The sequence below is a fragment of the Hypanus sabinus genome, chromosome 12, assembly GCF_030144855.1.
Source record: "Hypanus sabinus isolate sHypSab1 chromosome 12, sHypSab1.hap1, whole genome shotgun sequence".
Classification (NCBI taxonomy): Eukaryota; Metazoa; Chordata; class Chondrichthyes; order Myliobatiformes; family Dasyatidae; genus Hypanus; species Hypanus sabinus.
The window spans coordinates 25,531,612-25,554,500 of NC_082717.1; the positions used below are offsets into that span (position 1 = coordinate 25,531,612).

A 22,889-nucleotide genomic window follows, 5' to 3' on the forward strand; every position below is an offset into this window, starting at 1 on the left:
TTACCTGGTTCTTTGTCCACATGCCTGTGAATATTGCCACCTCCATCCCCAACTGAAAGCAGGAACTGAATCTGCTTCCAGGGCTTTCAGGCACTGTATTTTCAATCTCACCTATATGCAGCATGACATGTCACACATCAACCCTGGCACTCTTTTCTCAATCACCTTAAATCATAAGAATATTAAAAAAAAAACACGAGCAGGGATTGACCATTCACCTCTTGGTACAGCTCTGCCTTCAATAAGATTTTCTACCTCAACTCAACACCATTCCCTCTGATTCCACAAATATCCAAAATTCCATCAATCTCATTTCAGAATGGATTCAATGACCAAACCTCCACAATTCAAGAATTCCAATGATTTGTTGCCCACTGAGTGAGGAACTTTCTCCTTAGTTCAGTTCTAACTGGCCTTCATGTTATTTTGAGATGGTAACACTCATCCTTGAACCCAGAATCAACATCTGAATCAGACACAGGTGACAGAGGAGCTCAGATGGCACTAGAGGGCAGCTTCTTCAATCTCATCTGCGAAACAGCTTAAATTCCTCTCTTTAATGTCTCTTTTTTCCTTTTCAAGGGATCCTGTTAGAGTCTGTGATCTATAGCTGCATTCGAACTATGGTTCTTCATGGCATTGGTTCCTGCTCCCAGAGCTCACTAACTGGCCGTTTGCAGTATCTCCAGGAGTGGCGTGGAAGACTTGTGACCTCAGGCAGCTCACGTGGACCATATTACTTGCCACTGTTGCCAACTGAAGCATTGTCGGTGATTAGAACATTGAGACAACATATGTGACTGTCGGATGCCTCTGAAATTGAGCGCTTTCTCTCTCTCTCTCTCTCTCTCTCTTGACGGGGGGAAGTGTGCTGGTTCTCAAGTTGGATGAGCTCAAAGGAATGTCGCTTCAGACTGTAACATTGAAACAGCGAGATGTTGGTCTCCTATCTCACTGTGGAAGGGATGGCACCTCTCTCTTCCTTGTTAGTAAGAGAAGAGATCCTGTAGCATGCTGAGGTGCTGATTATGGACTGTGCTTTTTGATGATCTTGGAGGAGGCTTTTGCAATTGCTTGCTTGGTGGGAGCTGGTGCTTCCCGCTGGAACAATGTGGGGAGGATTGATGCTTTGCTGTTGTTTGTGTGTGTGTGAGGCGGAGAGCAGGCTTTTGAGCTCTAATGTTTTTCTGTGATTCATTCTTTGGGGTTTTCTTCTGTTTTGTGGATGTCTGTAAGAAGTAAGAATTTCAGGTTGTGTACTGTATACATTCTCTGATACTAAATGGAACCATTGAACCATGGAATCAGAATGAGCTTTATTGTCATTGGACATAAATTCTGATTTTTTTTATTTTGTGGCAGCAGTACTGTGCAGGCATAACAAATTATTATAAGTTACAATAAATAAATAGTGCAAATAATTTAGATTAAAGTTCAGTTAATTTATTTATCACATATGTATCGAAACATACAGTGAAATATGTCATTTGTATGAACAGCCAACATAATCTAATGATGTGCTGGGGCAGCGTGCAAACATCACTACACATTATGGTGCCAATATGGCATTCCCACAGTGCTTGAACAATTCAGAACTCAACGAGCAATGTTCTGAAACTACCCTGCTGAGCCCTATTAAAAAATGTGTGCATTCTTCTAAACTCCAGAGATAAGAAGCTTAGCCTGCTCAATCTCTCATTTCACCGACCTGGCACTCCAAGAATTAATTATAGAACACTCATTCTCTTGTTCTCGTCCCTTCCACCAATGGGGAAAAGTTTCTTCTTATTCATTTTATCTGGAACTGAATAACGTTGATAATTTGAAAACAAAGGAATCAAATTTCTATGAGTGCAATGCTGCAATTCGGTTGGAGTGCAGTTTAGTCAGGTTACCATTGTCTGTGGACGTGTCTTCCAACAGTACCTCAACCTAAAGTTGACCTGAGATGCTGCAACATGTCAGGTAAATGGAACACATGATGGAGATAGAGGGGTTGGGGCAGAGCTGTGGATTTCCCACTCACTATATCTGAATCTTTCAGTGGCAGGAGAGGGACCAGTGATAGAAATGTTGTTTACTTGAGGACATAGGCTTAAAGTAAATAGAGAAAGTTTAAAGAAGATGTGTGAGGCAAACTTTTACCCACAGAATGGTGGGTACCAGCAATGTTGTGCCAGGGGAAAGTGATGGAAACAGGTACAATTGCAATGTTTATGATACATTTAGACAGGCCCATGAATGGGCAGTTAACAGAGGGATGCATATCATCTTCAGGAAGGTGGGATTAGTTAGATCGGCATCATGGTTGGACAACACATGGTGGGATGAAGGGCCTTTTCCTGTGTTGTACTGATTTATGTTTATATTCTATCTTCTGTATACCAATCGATTCTGATGACTTTTTTTGCTTAATTACCAGTTGAACTCTTATAACTTCTGACTGGAACAAATCCAAAAAAATCTTACAGGGACATCCATTGGTAATATTCTAATGAGGTTCTAATATTCTAATTGTCTATGCTGGAAGTGCCATTTATTGAATGAGCTGTCAATGTGAGTCTCTGTCTACTTTGGTATTAATGTGTACTTTAGAGATGGGCACTGAAGGATGGATTTGTTAATGGCCTCTGTATTGTGGGAATGAGGCGAAACATGAGGATGAAATGAAATTCCCACAGCACCAAAGACAATTTGGACATAGGCCTTTCAACTGAACAAGTCAACGCCCTCCAGTAAACATCCAGTAACATCATTCCTAGTCTGTTATATCTATACTTACATCAACTCCTTCTGAATTCTACCATGTGCATACACTAAGGGAAATTTACAACAGCCAATTCATCTATCAAACCACACATCTGAGCTGAACTGGGCCTGCTCTGGGCTTAGTTTCTGAGGACTCACATTTGCTCTAAATGCTATTTGCTTACTTCTATTGTTTGCACATTTATCTCTCTCTCTCTACCCATTGGATGTTTGCATTTTTTTATCGTTCCTTTGAGTTTCTTCTTTTGTGACTGCCTGCAAGTAGACATATCTCAAGATTGTATAAAGTATATATACTTTGATAATGAATATACTTTGAAATTTGAACTTCGAACATCTTGGAGATGTGGAAGGAAATCAGAGCACCTGGAGGAATCATAAATGGTCTCAAGGAGAGCAAGCGAAGTCCACTCAGGCAGCTTTGGAGGTCAGAATTGAACTCAGGTCCTTAGAAGTGGGAGGCAGCTGATGTACCTGCTGTGCCACTGTGCTGCAATGCCACCCCTATTTCTGCACCCAGGCTGCCATCCAATCCTCAACTAATATTTTCCAGAGTTATCTGCTAAGTTGCTGGGTGGTAATCTTTGATGTGCACAGCAATTCCTTAGGAAATCTCCTCTCCAAGACAGTAGATTGCTTATGAGGTACGCTGGGGCAGTTATGGGTCTGACAAGAGCTTTCTCAGAAGTTCTTACTTTGTTTTGAAAGGAATTGCAATGGAGCTGCAGTGCTTGGGACAATATGTTCTATAGCTGCTAGGCACCTGCCAAGTTGGCAACACAATGTACAGTTGACCTGCTTTAAACGTGCAATCACATTGTGACGTCTGGAAATGACATACTGTGGTGATAGTTGAAATGTGGCTGATTGAAGACTGGATAGAGTTCTCTAATTCAATAGATGCCTTGTTTTTTTGCAACTCCTCCTATCATTACATTTAAAAATTGCTTGCTACAAAAGAATCGAGATAACGAGGTCAAATCATATCAGTAAAGAATATCTTAATCCATAAAAGTCAACACATTTTGGGTCAGGACAAATGCCCATCAGCACAACAATTGTGTCCCTGCTTTCATGGCCTGGCCCAGCTCCAAATTTTCTATACATTTTTGCTCTAGTTTCATTGTTACCAGGTCAAAATTCTAAAGTTCCCCAGGCCACCGCAGTGCGTGGGCACACTCATCAGAAGGACAGCTGTGGTTTGAGATGTTGACTCCCAATACCTCCCATAGAGCAGTAACTGTTGAACACATCAACAATGCCCACATTGCAGGAAAGAATATTAAAAATAAACATTTGTTTAAATGTTGATAAGCGATCGAGCTCTGATATTTACAGTAATAACAAACAATTAACCACTTTTGCATTGAATTTACTTTGGAATATTGGCCAACTGTAATTACTACTAATTCTTTCCCACATTTAATGGCCTTCATCCATTTTGTACATATTTTATTTTATTTTGTACATATCTTATTTGGACTTGATAGAGGTATTTAAAATTATGAGGGGGATAGATAGAGTTGACGTGGATAGGCTTTTTCCATTGAGAGTAGGGGAGATTCAAACAAGAGTACATGAGTTGAGAGTTAAGGGGCAAAAGTTTAGGGGTAACACGAGGGGGAACTTCTTTACTTAGAGAGTGGTAGCTGTGTGGAATGAGCTTCCAGTAGAAGTGGTAGAGGCAGGTTCGGTTTGTCATTTAAAAAAATTGGATAGGTATATGGACAGGAAAGGAATGGAGGGTTATGGGCTGAGTGCAGGTCGGTGGGACTAGGTGAGAGTAAGCGTTCAGCACGGACTAGAAGGGCCGAGATGGCCTGTTTCTGTGCTGTAATTGTTATATGGTTATAAGAACTGGAAAGGCACAGTCTATGTGATGTAGGAAGAAGTTGGAGCACCTGGAGGAAACCCATGTGATTACAAGGAGAACATGCTGCAAAACAAGTGGGATAAAAGCACGGCAGTTAGCGCAAGAATTTAAAGTGCCAGCAATCAGCGATCGGGGCTCAATTCCCACTGCTGTCTGTATATACGCCCCGTGACTGCATGGGGTCCTTCCGGGTGTCCCCGTTTTCTCGGCATCCCAAAGACGTACGGGTTAAGGTTAGTAAGTCGTGAGCTTGCTATGTTGGTGATGGAAGCATGGTAACACTTGTGGGCTGCCCCCAGCACACCTTTGGACTGTGTTGACACCAACAATGCATTTCACTGAACGCTTTGATGTTTCGATGTACGTGTGAAAAATAAAGCTAACCTTAAAATCTGAAGTAACATAGCATGGAAAAAGTGCCAATGGCCTATTATGTCCATATCAATCGTCGCACACCCATTCACACAAATCCCATTAGCTTCCTATCAGATTCCGTCACTCATCTATATGCAAAGGGAAATTCCTGGTGGCCAGTTAACCCACCAACCCATGCATCCTTGTGATATGGAAAGAAACCAGAACAGCCAAAAGGGAACCACACAGTCACAGGAAGGACGTACCAATTCTACACAGGTAGATTAGAACTTGAATGCACAGGAGGTAACTCTATGAGCTATACCACTGGGGTGCCAAGTGGAGGGGCTGACAGTGTCTCACTTGTTTCTGCCATCTGCATGGTGTCAACAGACTTCTGCTGAATCACAAAAGATTGCTGGGATTCTGACTGGCTGGCACATGCAGAAAACACCTCAATGCGATTGAGAGTGTCCAGTCTCTGCAGATCCAAGTTAGAAGAACGAGGCTTAAGGATGTCTAGATATGAGCAGCAATGTAATGCTGAAGATATTACAGCAAAAACACTGGCTCAGACTAAATGGATTCAACAGATCATTTTCAATGACTGCTTTCCAAGGAGTTTACCACTGCAAGAGGAAACAAACAACTGCTTTACAACCAAACAAGTACAGTAATTAATTTGTCATAATTTTAATGTAGAAAATATGGTAATCGAAATTATTCACATTAAGATCTCACAAATAACAATGCAGTAAATGAAAGCATGAATCTTGGCCAAGACGCCTGCAGCCATGAGATGTGTTAAGGCTTCAGAAATAGCCAAAAGGAAAAAAGCTTAATGTCCATCTACTAGATTCCATCAGTGCAACCTTAGGTTAGATGTCTCCATGATGCAGAGATAAGTAAGTTAGGATAAATACGTCATTGTTGCTTTTAAAAGCACCATGGTATATGTATTGGCCTACAGCTATAACACCTTGATAGGCAAGCAATTGGCAGAGTTCTCAACCATGCCTGCATCATATCCTACACATCTGCTGTCATCCTAAGCAGACCAAGGATAGAAGTTCCTTTGTCCTCAATTTGCATTCCATCAGCCTCCACAGTTGATGCAATTACTGAAAATGTTAAAAGGAGGCCACTACCTCCCCATCTCCTTCCTCTTCACTAACACCACACCCTTCTGCAGCAGCATTTGAAACTTCTGGTCCCCCTGCAGAGGTCAGCTTCACTCTATTAACATGAATCCTTTCCTCACTCCACCTTCCCTTGTCACTTCCCTTTTGTCTCAACTCTTCTTACCCTTCAGGCAAAAACTGTGCTTGCCAATGGAGCACTAGTTCCAGTTTAGGCTACTTTTCATATTGTGTCCTCCTCTGCTCCTTTTTTTTTCTTTCTCTCTCTGCCCATCACTCTGCCTGTTCTCCATCTCCCTCTGGTGCTCCCCCACTCCCCCTTTCTTTCTTCCCTAGGCCTCCTGTCCCATGATCCTTTCCCTTCTCTAGCTCTGTATCCCTTTTGCCAATCACCATTCTGGCTCTCAGTTTCACCCCACCCTCTCCTACCATTTTGAATTTTCCCCCTCCCCCTCCTACTTTCAAATCTCTTACTATCTTTCCTTTCAGTTAGTCCTGACGAAGGGTCTCGGCCTGAAACGTCGACAGCGCTTCTCCCTATAGAAGCTGCCTGGCCTGCTGCGTTCCACCAGCATTTTGTGGGAATACTCAGCAGTAAGGCAGTATTTCTAGAAAGAAAAAGAGTTTTGGAAGCCACATGGATCAGAAACAGTTCCACATGGAACAGAAACAGTTTACCTCTCAGGTCCAAAACCCCCTCATAAGAAATTTCTACAGATGCTGCCTGACCTGGTGGGTGATTACAGAATTTGCTTGCTTCTACCTCCTTCCCAAGATCCACAAACAAATCTACCCTGGCAGGTGCATTGTTTCTGCCTGCTCCTTTCCCACTGAACTCGTATCCATGCCTACCCTACAGAGCTGTCTGCTTTTATTTCAAATTTCAAGCATCTACAATGTTTTTTTCTGCTCTTGCATTAATTCAATGAAGCCCAATATCAACTTAAAGAATGGCAACCTCACATAATATGGTCCTCAGGACTAGTTAACAATAAACACCACAATTTCAGGCACGCCGCCATTCCAGTTCATATAGAAACAGGTGAATTCTAATGAAACGTCAATAATTTGTAACATCAACTCTGCTTTCCTTTGATTGTAGGGGCTGCCTGATCTTCAGAATATGTATAGCATATTCTGTTATTTTTATTTCAGATTTCTAGCTTCTGTATTTTTTGCATTTGGCACTGATCGGACCTTTAATAGAAGACATGTTATCAAGCCAAAGGATGAGTGAAACCATTGCATCTGACAGCACTAGTTTGCACATGCTGGGTAGGTTTCCATGCAGGTCTCAGCAGTAATCTGAATTACTTTTTTATTGCAACTTCTATGTCTTATCACTTCCATTTTAGCAGCAGGTATGAGGCATTTTAACCTTTAATCTGTGTTAGGATACATTAATTTTTACATTTTAATATCAAGTTATCTCTCAAAAAAAATACAAGTTTATTTTGGAATTATTATGTAACATCAGAAAACCGTGGCTGTGAAAGAATAGACATAAACATCCATCGGAAACAAGTGAACTCATTTAAAAATGATTACACGGAAATATCCCTGCTGTCTCTTGGAAAAAGAACATCATGGGGTACAAAGGAAGCTACTTATGCTAATTTGGAGTATGAAAAATTAATTTTGTTTATCACTTTCAAGACAGACTCAGGAATTTTTCAGCATTTGTGCACTAACAAATTATTCCTAGTCAAATTGACAATTGATTTAATGTCAGAGGAAGAAGGAGCTGAAATACTAATAATTCATTATATTCAATACCTTTCATTGAAAAATGACAATATTACCTAGGAAATGCTTCAAGCTTCATTTCTGGCATTGAATAGAACTGAATTTTGCAAACTCATGCAGAAAATAAAATAAATAAATAAAAACTCGTATTCTAATAATGGTAACTGGTGGCGAATTTCTACACACGATTACTTCCCACACTTAGCCAGGAGAAAGAAGCCAGTGGTTACAAAGCTATGGTGTGTGTAGCTCTGGGTTATGCTAGGCACATGGATGATACTGTGTAAACAGTGACTTTCATTTTCATCAATAGTTTGAGGATATGGATACCTATATCTATGTCCCTATACCAGTGAAAGAACATCTCAGCCTCCCAATCTATTTGAAATTCACAGCTTACTTTTCCTTGTTTCCTCCTGTTCTTCTTGTGCCCAGTGGCAGGGGCTGGGTGCTTGCTCTCCTGCTGACGTGCTTCTACCTGCAGCTCAATTCTCCCTACAATCAATTCTTCTTGTACGATTACTGCTCTAATACCAGGTTTCATCAAGAATCAAAATGACAGAGCTCTTTAGATAGCTGCTATTCTTTCTTTTTTTTGTTGGGGGGGGGGGGGTGCTGTTGATCCAGGCACTGCTGGAAAGGTCAACCATTAATTGCCCATTGCTAATTGCCCTAGAGAATATATTGATGATTCAGTTTAATGAATCACTGCAGCCTTATAGTGAAGTCATTCCACAGTGCTATGTAGATATGAGATTAAGAATTTAGAACTCGTGATGACAAAGGAGGATTATTTCCAAGTTAGGATGATGGGTAATGTGGGGTACAACTTACAGATGTGCCTGCCTCCCTTGTCCTATTTCTCTGATGATTTCACTGATTTTTTTCTTGCTCTCTATTTTGAATGTGTTATGTATGTTTTGCGCCTTGGCCTCAGAGGAATGCTGTTTCATTCGGCTGTATTCATGTATGGTTGGGTGATGTTAAACTTGTGTTTGATTTGATTTGAGGGTGATCTTAGTGGAAGTCAGACATTGCTCATCTATTCAATACCTCCAGTTGAATGTATTAGGCTTGCTTGTAGCTTTTACATGTTAGGTCACACTATTGTAGAGATATTCTGTTTTTGGGAGGTGATCATAGAAAATCTGGGGCAGGTTTAACAATCAATCAACAACATTAAATTAGTTTCAACAATGTATTTAAGAGGTTAAGCTACATAACGCATGCTAGTGGAACTACCCCAGGAACAGGTAAATCTAGAAAGAAATTAAAAACAACTTAGGACCTGTGAATCACCTTGATTGAATGTGGTTTGCTCATCATCACCTCCCTATGTGATGATTAGTTTACTTCAACTGTGAGACATAAATTAAAAGCAATTTCATTGCTGCATAATTTAAATGAGTCAAAACTGAGCTGTAAAACATCATGGTTCATCTGCAAATTGAAACTACCACACAAAATACTGGAAACACTCAGGCCAGTTCACATTTCTGGACAAAGGAAACAATAAATTTTTGATTTGAAACATTAACTCTGCTCCCCTTTTTGGAAACACTGCCTGAAATACTGGGTGTTTCCAGAATTTTCTGCTTCTATTTCAGATTTCTATTATCATTGGAAAATTTGATTTTCAGTGAATGGATGCTCTATAGTGGACGGAGAATTTGATTTTCATAAGCTGCCTGGTTGTGAGCTATTGCTTCCTTTTCAGACCAGCGTACCAAGAGAACTAATGACACTTTAAATACATGTCATGCTAAATTCACAATTAAAAAAGATATTTTAATATAAAATCTTTAATAATTCATGTTAAGAAAACAACATGAAGTGATCTAACCTCCATCACTGAAATAGAACCGTGCGATTGGTATAAGATTTTCAAGTAGACCAGCTACAATTGCATCTCTCATGCATACATTAAGGAAATGCCTTATGCAAGGACTAACCATAGTCAGTATTTTCTGGCTCCCAACAATTGGATGGCCAAAAGTATGGTGTCTGTAAAAAAGGAAAAAACATAGAAACCATGTTAGTAGATTATTGCTTTCCTTTGAAAACATCAATAAATATTCATTCTCATTTTTGAGTAATTTAAGATTTAATGAAACCTCATTGAGCACAAGCAGTAATAAAATGTTAAGCTTTGTAGGAATTTCATCCATATGTGCTGAGAACAACAGGTTTATAATTTATCAGGGCCTATTTTGGGGAAACACGTAGTCAGTGAGTGCATAACCCAACAATTCAAAGGCTTCCCTAAAACTGCCCCGGGCGTAACTTCAATGCTTTAGATCAGTTGTCCACATGTGTCGGCCAGACGACTGCTTTATCTCCTTGCAGGTATTTTGCCACTTGGCCCTGTTCCCAGATTCTGAGGCTCGAAGATTTTTTGCTCCCTTTCATGTCTACCTGACAGGTATGGTGTTGATGAAACTACTTCACTATGAATTGTGAAAGGCTTCTGCAACTCTTCCCTTCCAAATGCTATGATCCTCTCAGATACACGGTCCTTTAATCCAACTGCGCCATTCCATTCTTCACCCACAGTGTTAGGTCCCATAACTACGTTTGGTAACAGAACTCATGCTTCTCACTGGTCTTTTTGCTCTGCCTCACGGAAGATACCTCGAGTATTTCCCATGCATATCTTGGACTGTAACAGTTTGACTTGCTGCAGAACCAACGTCCACAAATGTTGCTCCATTCTCAATTAGTAACGTGGCCTGAGAGTTCATGATCAGTCAATACCATTCAGAATGCCACCTCCTCCTTATTCAATTCTGCCATATTACAGTGACTTAGTGGGCCTGATTCATACCATTGTTCTCTTGCCTCGGAGGCAAATGGGGACATCATTTGTGGGATTTGGACTCTTACTATATGCAATTACAGACTATTTTAAATGGGCTTTTTGAAGCTATGTGAAAAGCATGTAGCCTAACCGGACCAACCACATTAATACCATGGGCACAAGATTATGAGGAGTGACTTGCCTCCTGACAACCAGAAACCTCTCCATCGCCTGTAAGGCACAGATTAGGAGAGTGATGATGAACTTTCTGCTTGTCCAGATGAGTGTAGTACAACTCTCACCAACCATATAATGAATACCATTTACAAAATGGACTGCAGTTATTCACTGCTCCAACGGGTCGCTCCAACAACATTTCCCAAACCCATGACTTCAAACACCATGAAAGGCAAGGTCAACAGATACAAGGCATTCCCATTTCCGTTCCAACGTGTCAATCCATGCCTCCTGTTGCACCCACATGAGGCCATGCTTAGGGTGAATGAGCAACCTGATGGGATGAATATTGATTTCTCCTTCTTTTGCACAAACCCATCACCCCCCACATCTATTCCCTGCACTGACCTTTCATTTCTTCTCACCTGCCAATTACTTCCACCTGGGTCTTTTCTTTCTCCCATTGTCCACTCTCCTCTCCCATCAGATTCTTTGCTCTCCAGCCCCTGACCTTTCCCACCCACCTGATGTCACCTTCCACCTAGCCACTTTCCCCTCCCCCACCCCCACTCCCATTGTTTTATTCTGGCATCCTCCCACTTCCTTCTCAGTCCTCAACCTGAAATGTCAGCTGTTTATTCATGTCCATCGATGCTGCCTGACCAGCTGAGTTCCTCCAGCACCTTCTGTGGGTTGCTTTGGATCTCTGATGTTTGTGAACACTACCATCTGCAGTTCTCTCTCCATTTGCATGCCATCTTGACCTGGAAATGTAGCACTATTCCTTCATCATCACTGGCTGTAAATCCTGGACCTCCTAATGCAACATTAGGGAGAGTATATTCACCAGGAGAATTGCAACAAAATACTATATATTACTTTCTCAAGGACAATGGAGAATGGGCAATAAATGGCCTTGTCTGTGAATTCCAGATACCAAAGACAATTCAAAAAAATAAGTTGAATTAAATTTAAATGCAATTGTCTGTTTATTTTCTGTCCTTGTGTTTTATTTTCCAACCTTCACCACTTTTTATGAAGCTTAACGTTAATGCAGTTCTTGAAGGTACATTACTGAAATGAAATGAGTTCCAGATTGAGCTCAGATGACAGAGTGCAACATGCCATCCAACAGATCGCTGGTAATCGCTAAAGCAAAACGGAACTGTTACCCCAGAATATACGATACTTTCAGAACTCTAACCCAGACTAGGCGATTGTAATGTTGGCTTTTAGTGAAAGGAAGGAATCACAGATGAAGCAGTGAGCGAAGATTTTCACTGTCATAATTATAGTGATGTCTGCAGAGTATTACTGATGATTTATTCACTGATGACAGAACATTTAGCCTGGTGATCAGTTATGAACCATTTTTAAGTTTCTTAGTGAGCAATTAACATCATTTGAAGTAATCTAAAATTATAACAAATAATATTTACATTACTGAAGGGCATTATTTGAACTATTACTCATTGCTTGTTAACTTTTTCTGACAATGGAGGACACTGCAGTCCTTCCATTGCCCTGAAATTGTCCATGTGCCTGGTGTTCTTTGGATCCCACTTCTCAGCAACACTCAGCATATTCTGCCTACTGGACGATCAGTGAGAATCAAAATGGAAACTGCAGTTGCTGAAACCTAAAACACAAGCAGAAAATGCCACAAATTCTCAGCAGGTCTGTTTCATCCATAGGAAGAGAAACAGATTCAACAATTTAGGTTATTGAGGGTCCCCAACCTGAAATGTTGACTCTGTTTCAGATACCTCCTAACCCACTGAGTATCTCTGGCATTTTCTGTTTTTATGCAGGACCCACAGGAAAGCTTTGATTACTGGCGGGGGATTGCAGCCCTCCCTTCCCAACTCAGCAAAACCAGACCCAGGAGCTGTCAAAACAGCTAGTGTATTCGGAGGCCTTGGAATGCTTGTGAATGCCAGTGGGAACAGACTCAGAGCCGGCTTTCCCAGAGTGGCACCAGTGTTGAAATCCAGAAATTCCAAAGAGATAAACAGATTAACACCCAGCATCAGTACTGGCATGGGTAAGCACCATTCCCTGTGGTCTTATCATTGTCCAGTCTTAATTAGCTGTTAATTACCTGAAGCAGTAATTCTCCCCACAGATGCGGCTTGCCCAACTGAGTAATTTCAGCATTTTCTCTGTTACCTAATTAAATTTGGATGTTCAATGCGATATATGTTAAAACTAACTAAAAACGGTCACTAACAAAACACCATAAGAGGAGCAGAGTTAGGCTATTCGTCCTATCAAATTTGTTCCACCATCCCATTATGGCTCACAGCACAAAAATACAACTGCAGATGCTGTGGGTCAAAGAATACGTACACGACGCTGGAAGAACTCAGCAGGTCGGGCAGCATCCATGAGAAAAGAGACCCGAAACATTGGCTACTCTTTTCTCACTGATGCTGCCTGACCTGCTGTGTTCTTCCAGCGTTGTGTACGTATCCCATTATGGCTAACTTATTATGCCTCTCAACATTTTACTGTCTTCTCCCTGTAACCTTTGATACACATACTAATCAAGAATCAATCAACCTCCCCTTTAAATACTTAAAGGGTTAGATTGTGAAGAAAGAACATAAAAACAATCGGCCCCTCAAGCCTGCTCCGCCATTCAACAAGATCATGGCTGATCCAATCTTAACTCTAGTTATCACCAAATCCCACAAGGCAACAGTGCCAACCAACAGGGCACCATGCCGCCCATTTTATTTTATTATTCATCCCACCCAAACCCATGTGATCACCCGGGGGAAAAAAAAAACGATTTGCCAATTGAGGAGAAAAAAATCTGGAAAATTCCTCTCCGACCCATCCAGGCTATCGAAAACTGGCCCAGGAGATCACATGGCTGATCTAAACCTAGCCTCATGTCCACTTACCTGCTCGCTCACCGTATCCCCTAATGCCATTTTTATCCAGGAAAATGTCTATCTCCTTTTGAATTTATTGAGTGTAATAGCTTCCACAGCTCTCTGGGGCAGTAAATTCCACAGCCCCACTGAGTGAAGAAATTTCTCTTCATCTCAGTCCTGGAACAGCATCCCTTTATTTTAAGATTATGCCCCCTAGTCCTAGTTTCACCCAACATTGGGAACATTCTCCCCGCATCCACCCGATCAAGCCCCTTCACAACCTTATATGTTTCAATATGATCGCCTCTCATTCTTTGGAACTCCAATGAGTAGAGTTCCAATCTACTCAACCTCTCATCATTAATCAACCCACCCATCCCCGGAATTAACCTAGTGAACCTTCGCTGCACTGCCTCGAGAGCCAGTATGTCCTTTCTTAAATATGGACACCAGAACTGCACGCAGTACTCCAGGTGTGGTCTCACCAATACCCGGTACAAATGCAGTAAGACCACCCTGTTCTTATACTCCATCCCCCTAGCAATAAAAGCCAGCATTCCATTGGCCTTCTTGACCACCTGCTGCACTTGCATACTAACTTCTTGTGTTTCCTGCACCAGGACCCCCAGATTCCTTTGCACAGAAGCACTTTCCAGTTTCTCTCCATTTAGATAATAACTTGCTCTATTATTTTTCCTGCCAAAGTGCAAGACCTCACACTTGTCAGAACTGCTGGAGATTAAGGGCTAATTTGGTTGAGACTTTTAGGATACTGAGAGGGGAGTTAAGAATCTTTTTTTTATTTGTTCATTTTTTTTAAGGATCTGAGAATCATTGGCAAAGCCAGCATTTATTCCTACAGTTGCTCCTCCAGTCAGCGAGGATGAGCCATTTCCTTGAACTGCAGTAGTGATTCTGGTGAAAGTACTCTCACAGTACTGTGTGAGCACAATCCCAGATTTTGTGACAGTGAAGGAACAACAAAAAGAATGCGTAGTGTGTGACTTGGAATGGTACCTGCTACCCTTGTCTTTCCTAACAGTCAAGGACTTAGACCCAGCATGATGGAGCACCACTGATACATTTCCAGATCAGATGATATGCAACCTGCATGCAATGATTTTCCCCTGTGTACAAGGCCTTTTCCTTTTTGGTGTGGAGGTCATGGGTTCAGGAGGTGTGGTTGGAATAACCTAGATGGGGGATTGCAGTGCAGTTTGTGGTTAGGGTACTCAGCAATACTGGTCATGGGGGGAATGAATATTTAGAAAAGGGAGTAAATCAAGTGGGTTTCTTTGGCCTGAATAGTGTTAAGCTTCTTATGAATTGTTGCACGCATTCAGACAAGTGGGAGTATCTGTCCCTTATAGGTGGTAGAAATGTTCTCTGGTATCAGGCGGTGAGTCAGTCACACAGGATATACAGTCTCTGACCTACTCTCATAGCTACAGTACATACATGGCTGGTCCAGATAGGTGGGCAAAGCTTTTCTTGCTGATGGGGGATATCTTGGGCTTCAATATTCAAAGTGAGGAATTCACACTGAATATTTTGAAGATGGGGATCAATTGCTTTTTAACAGCCAGTGATACCAATGGATATAGAATTGAAGCAAGAAGTTAAGCAAGGATTGAAATTAGCCATGATCACATTAAATAGCATAAGAGTCTAGAGGGGCTGAATGGCCTATATCTATAATTCGGAGACTGACTCAGCAACATATCTTTAAATTATGAGCTATAGTTTGAAACCTGGCTATCAATTTGAACGCATCCCAGGGCCGAGGTAGATGTTTGGAGGATCATTTTCAAACAGGATTAGAAGACAGCAGGTCAAAATTTGGCATTTCTGTATCCATGACAAATTCCATGTAATAGCAAGCTTTGTGCTAATCCCATTTAGACATCATTGATGTAAAATTCTGTTTTGCATATGATCTCTGTCAATTGCACAGGCTTCAAACACTGATATAACCTCAGGGATCATATTATCTTCAACATTAGTTTAAGTACTACGCCTTGTCTGCTGCGTAGTATGTTTATTCTTTAACAGTTTACTGCTGGACATAATTGGAGTTAGCAAAGGGACCAATTAAATCTGGGAATCCCAACCGCGTGACAAGTAGTGAAAACCTTTGGAGAGCAGTCAAAATTAACTCAATCTATTAGAATATGTCAATGTTAATGGAGCAAAGGATTAAAGTTTATGAAAGCTTTTGGTTCATTTACAGAATAGTTGGCATGGCGAGTATTTATTGCCTGTCAATTACTGACTCAAAAGAACTTGGTGGTGAGCTAATTTTTGAGCCATTGAATTCCTTCTGGAGAAATCATTTTCACAATGTTGTTGGGTTGGAAGTTCCAAGCATTAGACACATTGGCGAGAAAGGAACAACATTTCTGATTGGTGTGTTACCGTAAAATGCAAATTAACGGATCAATTAATCTTATTCAAGATGCCCTGCTGTGCACAAACATTGGTTCTGCTCTGTTTTAATTACAATAAAAGGAATCTATCCCTTCCTGATGGTCTTACTATCCCACTGGTAAGAACCAAACATTGGTCTTTCGTGTCTCTTATACATTCTGTTCTCTTATCATTGGCTCTACTCACCTCCCTGACAACTGTCTGAAGTTGAACCAGATTGTTCTCACTTTTGTGTCATATTTAATTCTAAGTTATGCTTTGCAAAGTGGAGCTGAGGGAGAAGATCAGCTATAATTCTACGGAACAGTGGAACAGGCTTATCCTCATTTCTTATAGTCTTAGGGAATACCTGCTCCTTGACTTCTTCCTGTTCCTTTAATTCCTCCTCTGTGACTTCACCTTTCCCATCTGTATTATCTCCTGCTGAACCCTTCTCCCACATATTTCTATCTCTAGACATGACATTTCAAAGCACTCCCTGGGTGACACCTCTCTCCTTCTGCACCCCATTGTTTCAAATCTGTTGTTCCTCCAAACAATTGCTCCTTAAAATTTGCCATTCAATTACCCTGTACTTGCTGATGGACCTGGCTTCCTGTTAAGTAACATTTCAATTTAAAAATACATTTCTTTTCTTTCAATTTGTTCAATGGTCTCAGTCCTGCAAATCTCAATCTCCTCTAGCCCTAAACCCTACAGGTTATCTGTCTGCCTGAACATCTCCAAACTGAATTGCACCATCATTAACCATTATGCCTTCACTTGTCAGAGCTTCAGAATCCACACCTTTAATATCTCTACCTCTCTACTTTTCTTTCCTTCTTTAAGAGGCTTGACCTACTTTTTTGGTCATCTATCAATATGCTGGATGCACCTCTTAACCTTATAATATTCTGGGATATTTCTGTAAAGTGGAAAGCACTTAATGGAAGTTGTTATTACAATTAAAAGTGCAGCAAATTTACCATAGATTATAAAAAAAGACTTAGTTTTGTATTTCAGTGATTGATTTGTATCAGCCCACCTGGAATCTGTAGAAAGTTCCATCATCTTTCAACGTCAGGACATGGTCTGAGATTGGGAAGAGATAGCCATGAGCTGCCATCAATGATCCAAGGTGCAGTGCTTCCACTGTTCACAGAACAACATGAGAGGCATTGAGTTTTACCAAGACTAAATGTTCATTAATACATAATTAACCTGCTTACTAGTAAGTATATAATGCATACTATATTTCAGTAAGTCTTAATAAATTTCATATAACGATATTGAATTGCAAACACAGAATGATTAGTAAATTTTTTAGGAAAATAATCACAAATATTTTTAAGTAACAAGAGGCTCTGAGCATGAAGAGTGGGAGTAGAGTCAGCAATTACCATAACATTCAATAAGGTTGGGTAAACTTAAGCAGGTTTTTTCCATGGAGGTTGGGTGAGATTAGAACCAGAGGTCATGGGTTAAGGGAAGGTGTAATATTTAAGAAGAACATGAGGGGCAACTTCTTCATTCAGAGGGTGGTGAGAGTGTGGAACAAGCTGCCAGCAGAGGTGGTGAAACTGGCTCAGTTTCAACATTTAAGTGAAATTTGGATAAACACGTGGATAGGAGGGGAATGGAGGGCTATGGTCTAGATGAAGGTCAATGGGACTCGGCAGAGTGATAGTTTGGCATGGACTAGATGGGCTGAAGTGTCTGTTTTTGTGCTCTAGTATTCCATGACAATGACTCTATCACTAATGTTCCTATTTCTTATTGCCATCAATGTGCTGGATGCCACAATGCAGAAACTCATTTTACCAGTGCATCTCGTATTCTGGAGATTCAGATGGCATTTCCTCCCCTCTGTGACTCTTATCATTTGTCAAGTTACATAAAGTTTATTGTCATGTACCTATACACATGTATACTGTCAAATGAGACAACTGTTTTCTGGCGTAATGCATTGTAGTACACAAAGAACAAACCTATAACCCTCAATAACTTGGGAAAATAGAATAAAATCTACAAATGAATTACGCATAAAAAAAACAAAACAAAGTGTAAAAATCAAATACTGTAAGGCGGAGAACAAATTAACCGGTGACACTTTGATTGCTAAGTGGCATGTAGTTCAGAAGCCTAATGGTCTGGGGAGAAACATTTCCCATCTTGACCGTTCCTGTCTTTATGCATCAGTATCTCCTGTTTGATAGTAAAAAGTCAAAGAAGATGTTGGATGGATGGCTGGAATCATTGAGAATGCTAAGGGCCCTGCGTATGCAGCACTCCTGATAAATGTCCCCGATGGATGGTAGGGAGATGGCAAAGAATCAATAGATCCTTTAGTAAATTTACTGTCCCTGTGTACATATTTATGTTGGTTTGCTATTTCCATTTGATGATTTTTCTGAAGTGTTTCTGATTCCGGAGTGTCTCCGATGCACGGACATAAAAGTTTCATTAAGCATATAATTAAGTTCAAAATCCAACAACACCATAAGCTGTAAGCCATTAGAAACAGGTTTGCTGTTGATTTTTTAAGAACAGAAATTAAGTCAATGCTGAGGTGATAACCTATATTTTATATAATTACATTCTTATGATTGAGAAGGAGATCATTTATCCCACTGAGTCTTTGTCAACTCTCAGAGCAGTTCCATTAATCCCATTACCCGCTTAATTCCTTATAACCTGTTCTCTCATACATGCCCATTAATATCACCACACATGAATTTTCCAACTATCCACTTCCACTAGGAGTAACTTACGGTAGTCATTTCAGCTGACAATCACTACCTCTTTGGGAAGCGGGAGGAAAATGGAGCATGTGGAGGGAGCCCTTGCAGGGAGCTGCACTACCAGCTGCATTTGGGTGCCATCGTTTCGTACGACATTCATAGGTTTGGTCTGATCACAGGATCAACAACTGGCTTGCCATCGTTAGCTACCCAATGGCCAACTTGTTGGTAGACCAAGTTTTAAAATGGCACTGGTGAATCTCAGCGATTTCTGGCTGCTGGTCAATGAATCAAGGAACACAACTAAATACTTTGATAATCACTCTTTTTCTGGTAAATGATCATCACAAACAGTAGCCTGTAACTTCCCTTTAGACTTGGAGACAATTTGATGTGGCAGAACCAAGGCAAGGCAAAGCAGTGGGCCCATTGCCAACAGCGAGGAAGCCCTGAGATTCGATTGATTAAAATGTTGTGTCGAATCGGAAAGGTCGGGTACAGGCAAAATCTCCAGTCCGCAGAGCATACCAAAGTAACTGAATCCGATACTTGGGTGACAATTTAAGTGCCAGGCGAAATTGAGGTGACAAGGTCCAGGGCCCAGAGCATATCAGATTGAAAACCAGTGTTTAGATGATGATTTAAGCACTGAGGCAGATTGAAAAGGTCAGGGTGCTGAGGCCTGAGGCAAAGGTCAGGATCGTTCAGATCAAACGTCTTCTAGACGTTTATTTGGCTCTGTGCTGAGCTAACGGTCTGTGAATGGATTCTCTTTGTGGTCTTCAGCTCAGAACACGGTTTGCTTGTGTTTATTATTTGCGTGATTTATTTCTTTTTCTCTCTGCACCTCGGGTGTTTGACAGTCTTCTTATTTTTAATGGGTTCTGTTGGGTTTCTTTGTTTTGTAGCTGCCTGTTAGGAGATGAGTCTTAAGATTGTTTCATGTATACATACTTTGATAATAAATGTACTTTGAATTTTGAACTTTAAATGAAGGCAGCTGGCTTGTCACCTCAAAAGGAAACGGACATTCTTCATCAAATAAGAAATCCAACCTCTAGTCACTTGCCCTGTTCCAGGGTGTACAGTCTCTGCAAAATGCTCCAAGGAAATCTTCTCCTGCCTTTCCTGAGTAACAGATCTTCTCCTGCCTTTCCTGAGACACGGGTGTTCATTCCTTAGAGCTTAGTGGTGACCTTATCCAAACTAATAAGTGCCTAAGGGGCAACAGTCAACCTGCTAGAGGCATTCAGTGGGTCGAGCAGTGTCTGTGGTGTAGTAAACATGTTGGGAGAAGGAACTGATGCTGCTTTAGGTCCAAATCCAGTATCAACATAAGAACAGAAGACATAAGAAATAGGAGCAGAAGGCCATCTGGCCTGTTGAGCTTGCTCCACCATTCAATAAGATCATGGCTGGTCTGGCCATGGGCTCATCTCTACCTCCTGTCTTTTCCCCATAACCCTGAGTTAATCCTACTATGCAAAGATCTAACCAACCTTGTCTTAAATACACTTACTGAGGTAGCCTCCATTGCTTCATTGGGCAGAGAATTCATGACAAGGTTTTGCAGGCACTTGTGTCTCAAAGATCCTGAAAGGGTTTGATGGAGCAGATGTTGAGCTAATAGAGGTTGATGAGAGTGGAACTCATCGCCATCATTATGTGCTGTGTCATATGACATGGGCCATCATGGTCTTCCATCTGTCCTTAAAACCCCCTTCGTGCTGTTGTTTTTATTCTTTTCTCTATCCATGCACATAATTGCTCTTGGCAAATCTTTCTACAGAAGTAGTTTGCCATTGCCTTCTTTTGGACAGTGTCTTTACAAGACGGGTTATAGAGATGAGAGGGTTATAGTCCAGGGACTAGGCAGAAGACCAGGGTGGTGCGCACTTGATGGACTGTGGAGTCTGTTTCTGTGCTGTAGTAACTCTATACTGAGATGTTTCTACTAATGGGACAGTAATGAACATGAGGACATAGCTGCAAAATAAGGGCTGATCATTTAAAACTGCGATGATTAGAAATTTCTTCTCTCAGAGAGTAGTGAATCTCCAGAATTCCCTTTCCCTGAGGATCGAGCAGGCTAGAGCATTATATATATAAGTTGGAGATAGATAAGTATTTCAAAGATTGAGGAATCAAGGGTTATAGGTAACCAACATAAATCAGCAATGATTGCATTGAATGGTGAGGCAGGCAGGGAAGCAAATGGCCGATTTTCTTGTGCTGTTGTGTTCTTGATTCAGCTCTCAGTTCTGGATTTGATGATGTCATGCAGAAAGTCAGCATGATTTATCGAGTTTTCCACATAAGAAAAAAAGAGCAGACTCCAGATGTTGACCATTTCAGATATGGCTAGATATGTTGCTCAACCATGGATATTTCTGACACTGAAATGAACGTAAAGCTTCTGTGGTAGGTATCACTGATCAAATATTTTCAGATTACACCTTGAAAGCCCAAGACAGATGGAGAGGTTAACTCATTGTTGCCATGGTGGTACTGTGGTGCCAGATGTATCTGTCAAGCTGATTTATTCATGTAGACATACATGATTGATGCTTAGATGGGAAACACCCTAAATAAAACATTTGCAGAATGTCAAAGCCAATTAAACAAATCACTTAAATAAACATGGTGAATGCCGGTGATGCCTCAAGAACAGAATCCCTTTCTGCAGTAAGTCTCACTGTACTGAACTTACACATTTTCACTGGGGATCAGAAATGTTACTCTCTGATGTCAGCTGTTTTCTGCTGTATTTAGATATCCATAATTAATTGAGATTGGAACCGAGGTCAAAAATCATAATCTGATTAGAAAATTGTGCAATGTCTTCCTTAAGTGCCAGATCAACATCTCTAGCCTTATGCCATCACAAATGTGACATGGACACTCCAACCATTCTGCATCATTGTGCACATTCAAATTTCAACTTTCGATTACTTTACGCAGTGCTCATCAAACTCAAGTATTCTTTTCTAAAATTGTATATCTCCTTGATTTCTATTATTTCCTTTGGCTTTATAATATATTGTTCAGATCACATTTGGAGTACTGGAAGCAGTTTTGGGTTCCTTATCTAAGAAAGGATGTGTTGGCATTGGAGAGGGTCACAAAAGAAACACTTTCATGTTGAGAATGAAAGGATTAATGTATGAAGAACATCTGATGACTCTGGGCCTATATTTGCAGGAGTTTAGAACAATGAGGGGAGATCCCTGTGAAACCTATCAAATATTGAAAGACCCGGTTGGAGTGGATAGGGAGAGGATGTTTCCAATAGTGGGAGTACAGGACCAGAGGGCACAGCCTTAGAAGGTTCTTGTAAGTGCATCAATGGTTATGGAGAGAAGGCAGGAGAATGAGGTTGAGGATAATATATCAGCCATTACTGAATTACAGAGCAGAATTGATGGGCCAAATAGCCTACTTTTAGTCCTATGTCTTATGGTCGATTCTCTGATATTATTGAGGTTATGTGCTGTGTGTACCAATCATCCTTTTGCTTTGTCACTAAAAACATAAACAGTGCAAACAATAAGAGCAAGCAACACATCCGTTCTGAACACTGTTGCTTGCTTTTATTATTTGCATGATTGGTGTTTTTATTCTCTCTCTGCACATTGAGTGTTTGTTGGTCTTTTTTTTAAAATGTTCTTTTGGATTTCTTATTTTGTGGCTGCCTGTGAGGTGACAAATCTCAAGCTTGTGTAATTTGTACATATTTTGATAATAAGTGCACTTTGAACAATCCTGTAAATATAGCAGTCAAAGCAAAACTAGTTTGATTGGATTAACTGTAATGTAATCTGGACAACCATTCTGTATTTCAAAAACAGCTTCCTTGTTTTCTCTTTGGAGCTCAGGGACACTCCATGGTGTAGAATAATAAGGTAACTATCGAACCTCATATTAAACATTGAATTATTTATTTAGTCATTTACAAAATAAGAGAATAACATGCTACCATTGAAGACTGGATGTAATAGAGCAAAT

General features: G+C 40.7%; 1 protein-coding gene across 1 annotated transcript in view; it reads right to left on the reverse strand.

Moving 5' to 3' along the window:
* The window catches only part of LOC132403321 (regulator of G-protein signaling 7), a 469,317-nt gene that overhangs the window by 78,292 nt on the left and 368,136 nt on the right, over window positions 1–22,889 (reverse strand). The window contains exons 4-5 of the mRNA XM_059986772.1: window positions 17,189–17,295; window positions 9,834–9,885 (exon numbers count right to left, since the gene is read on the reverse strand). Of these exons, the coding sequence (XP_059842755.1) occupies window positions 9,834–9,885; window positions 17,189–17,295 (159 nt within the window). The remainder of the gene's footprint in view (window positions 1–9,833; window positions 9,886–17,188; window positions 17,296–22,889) is intronic.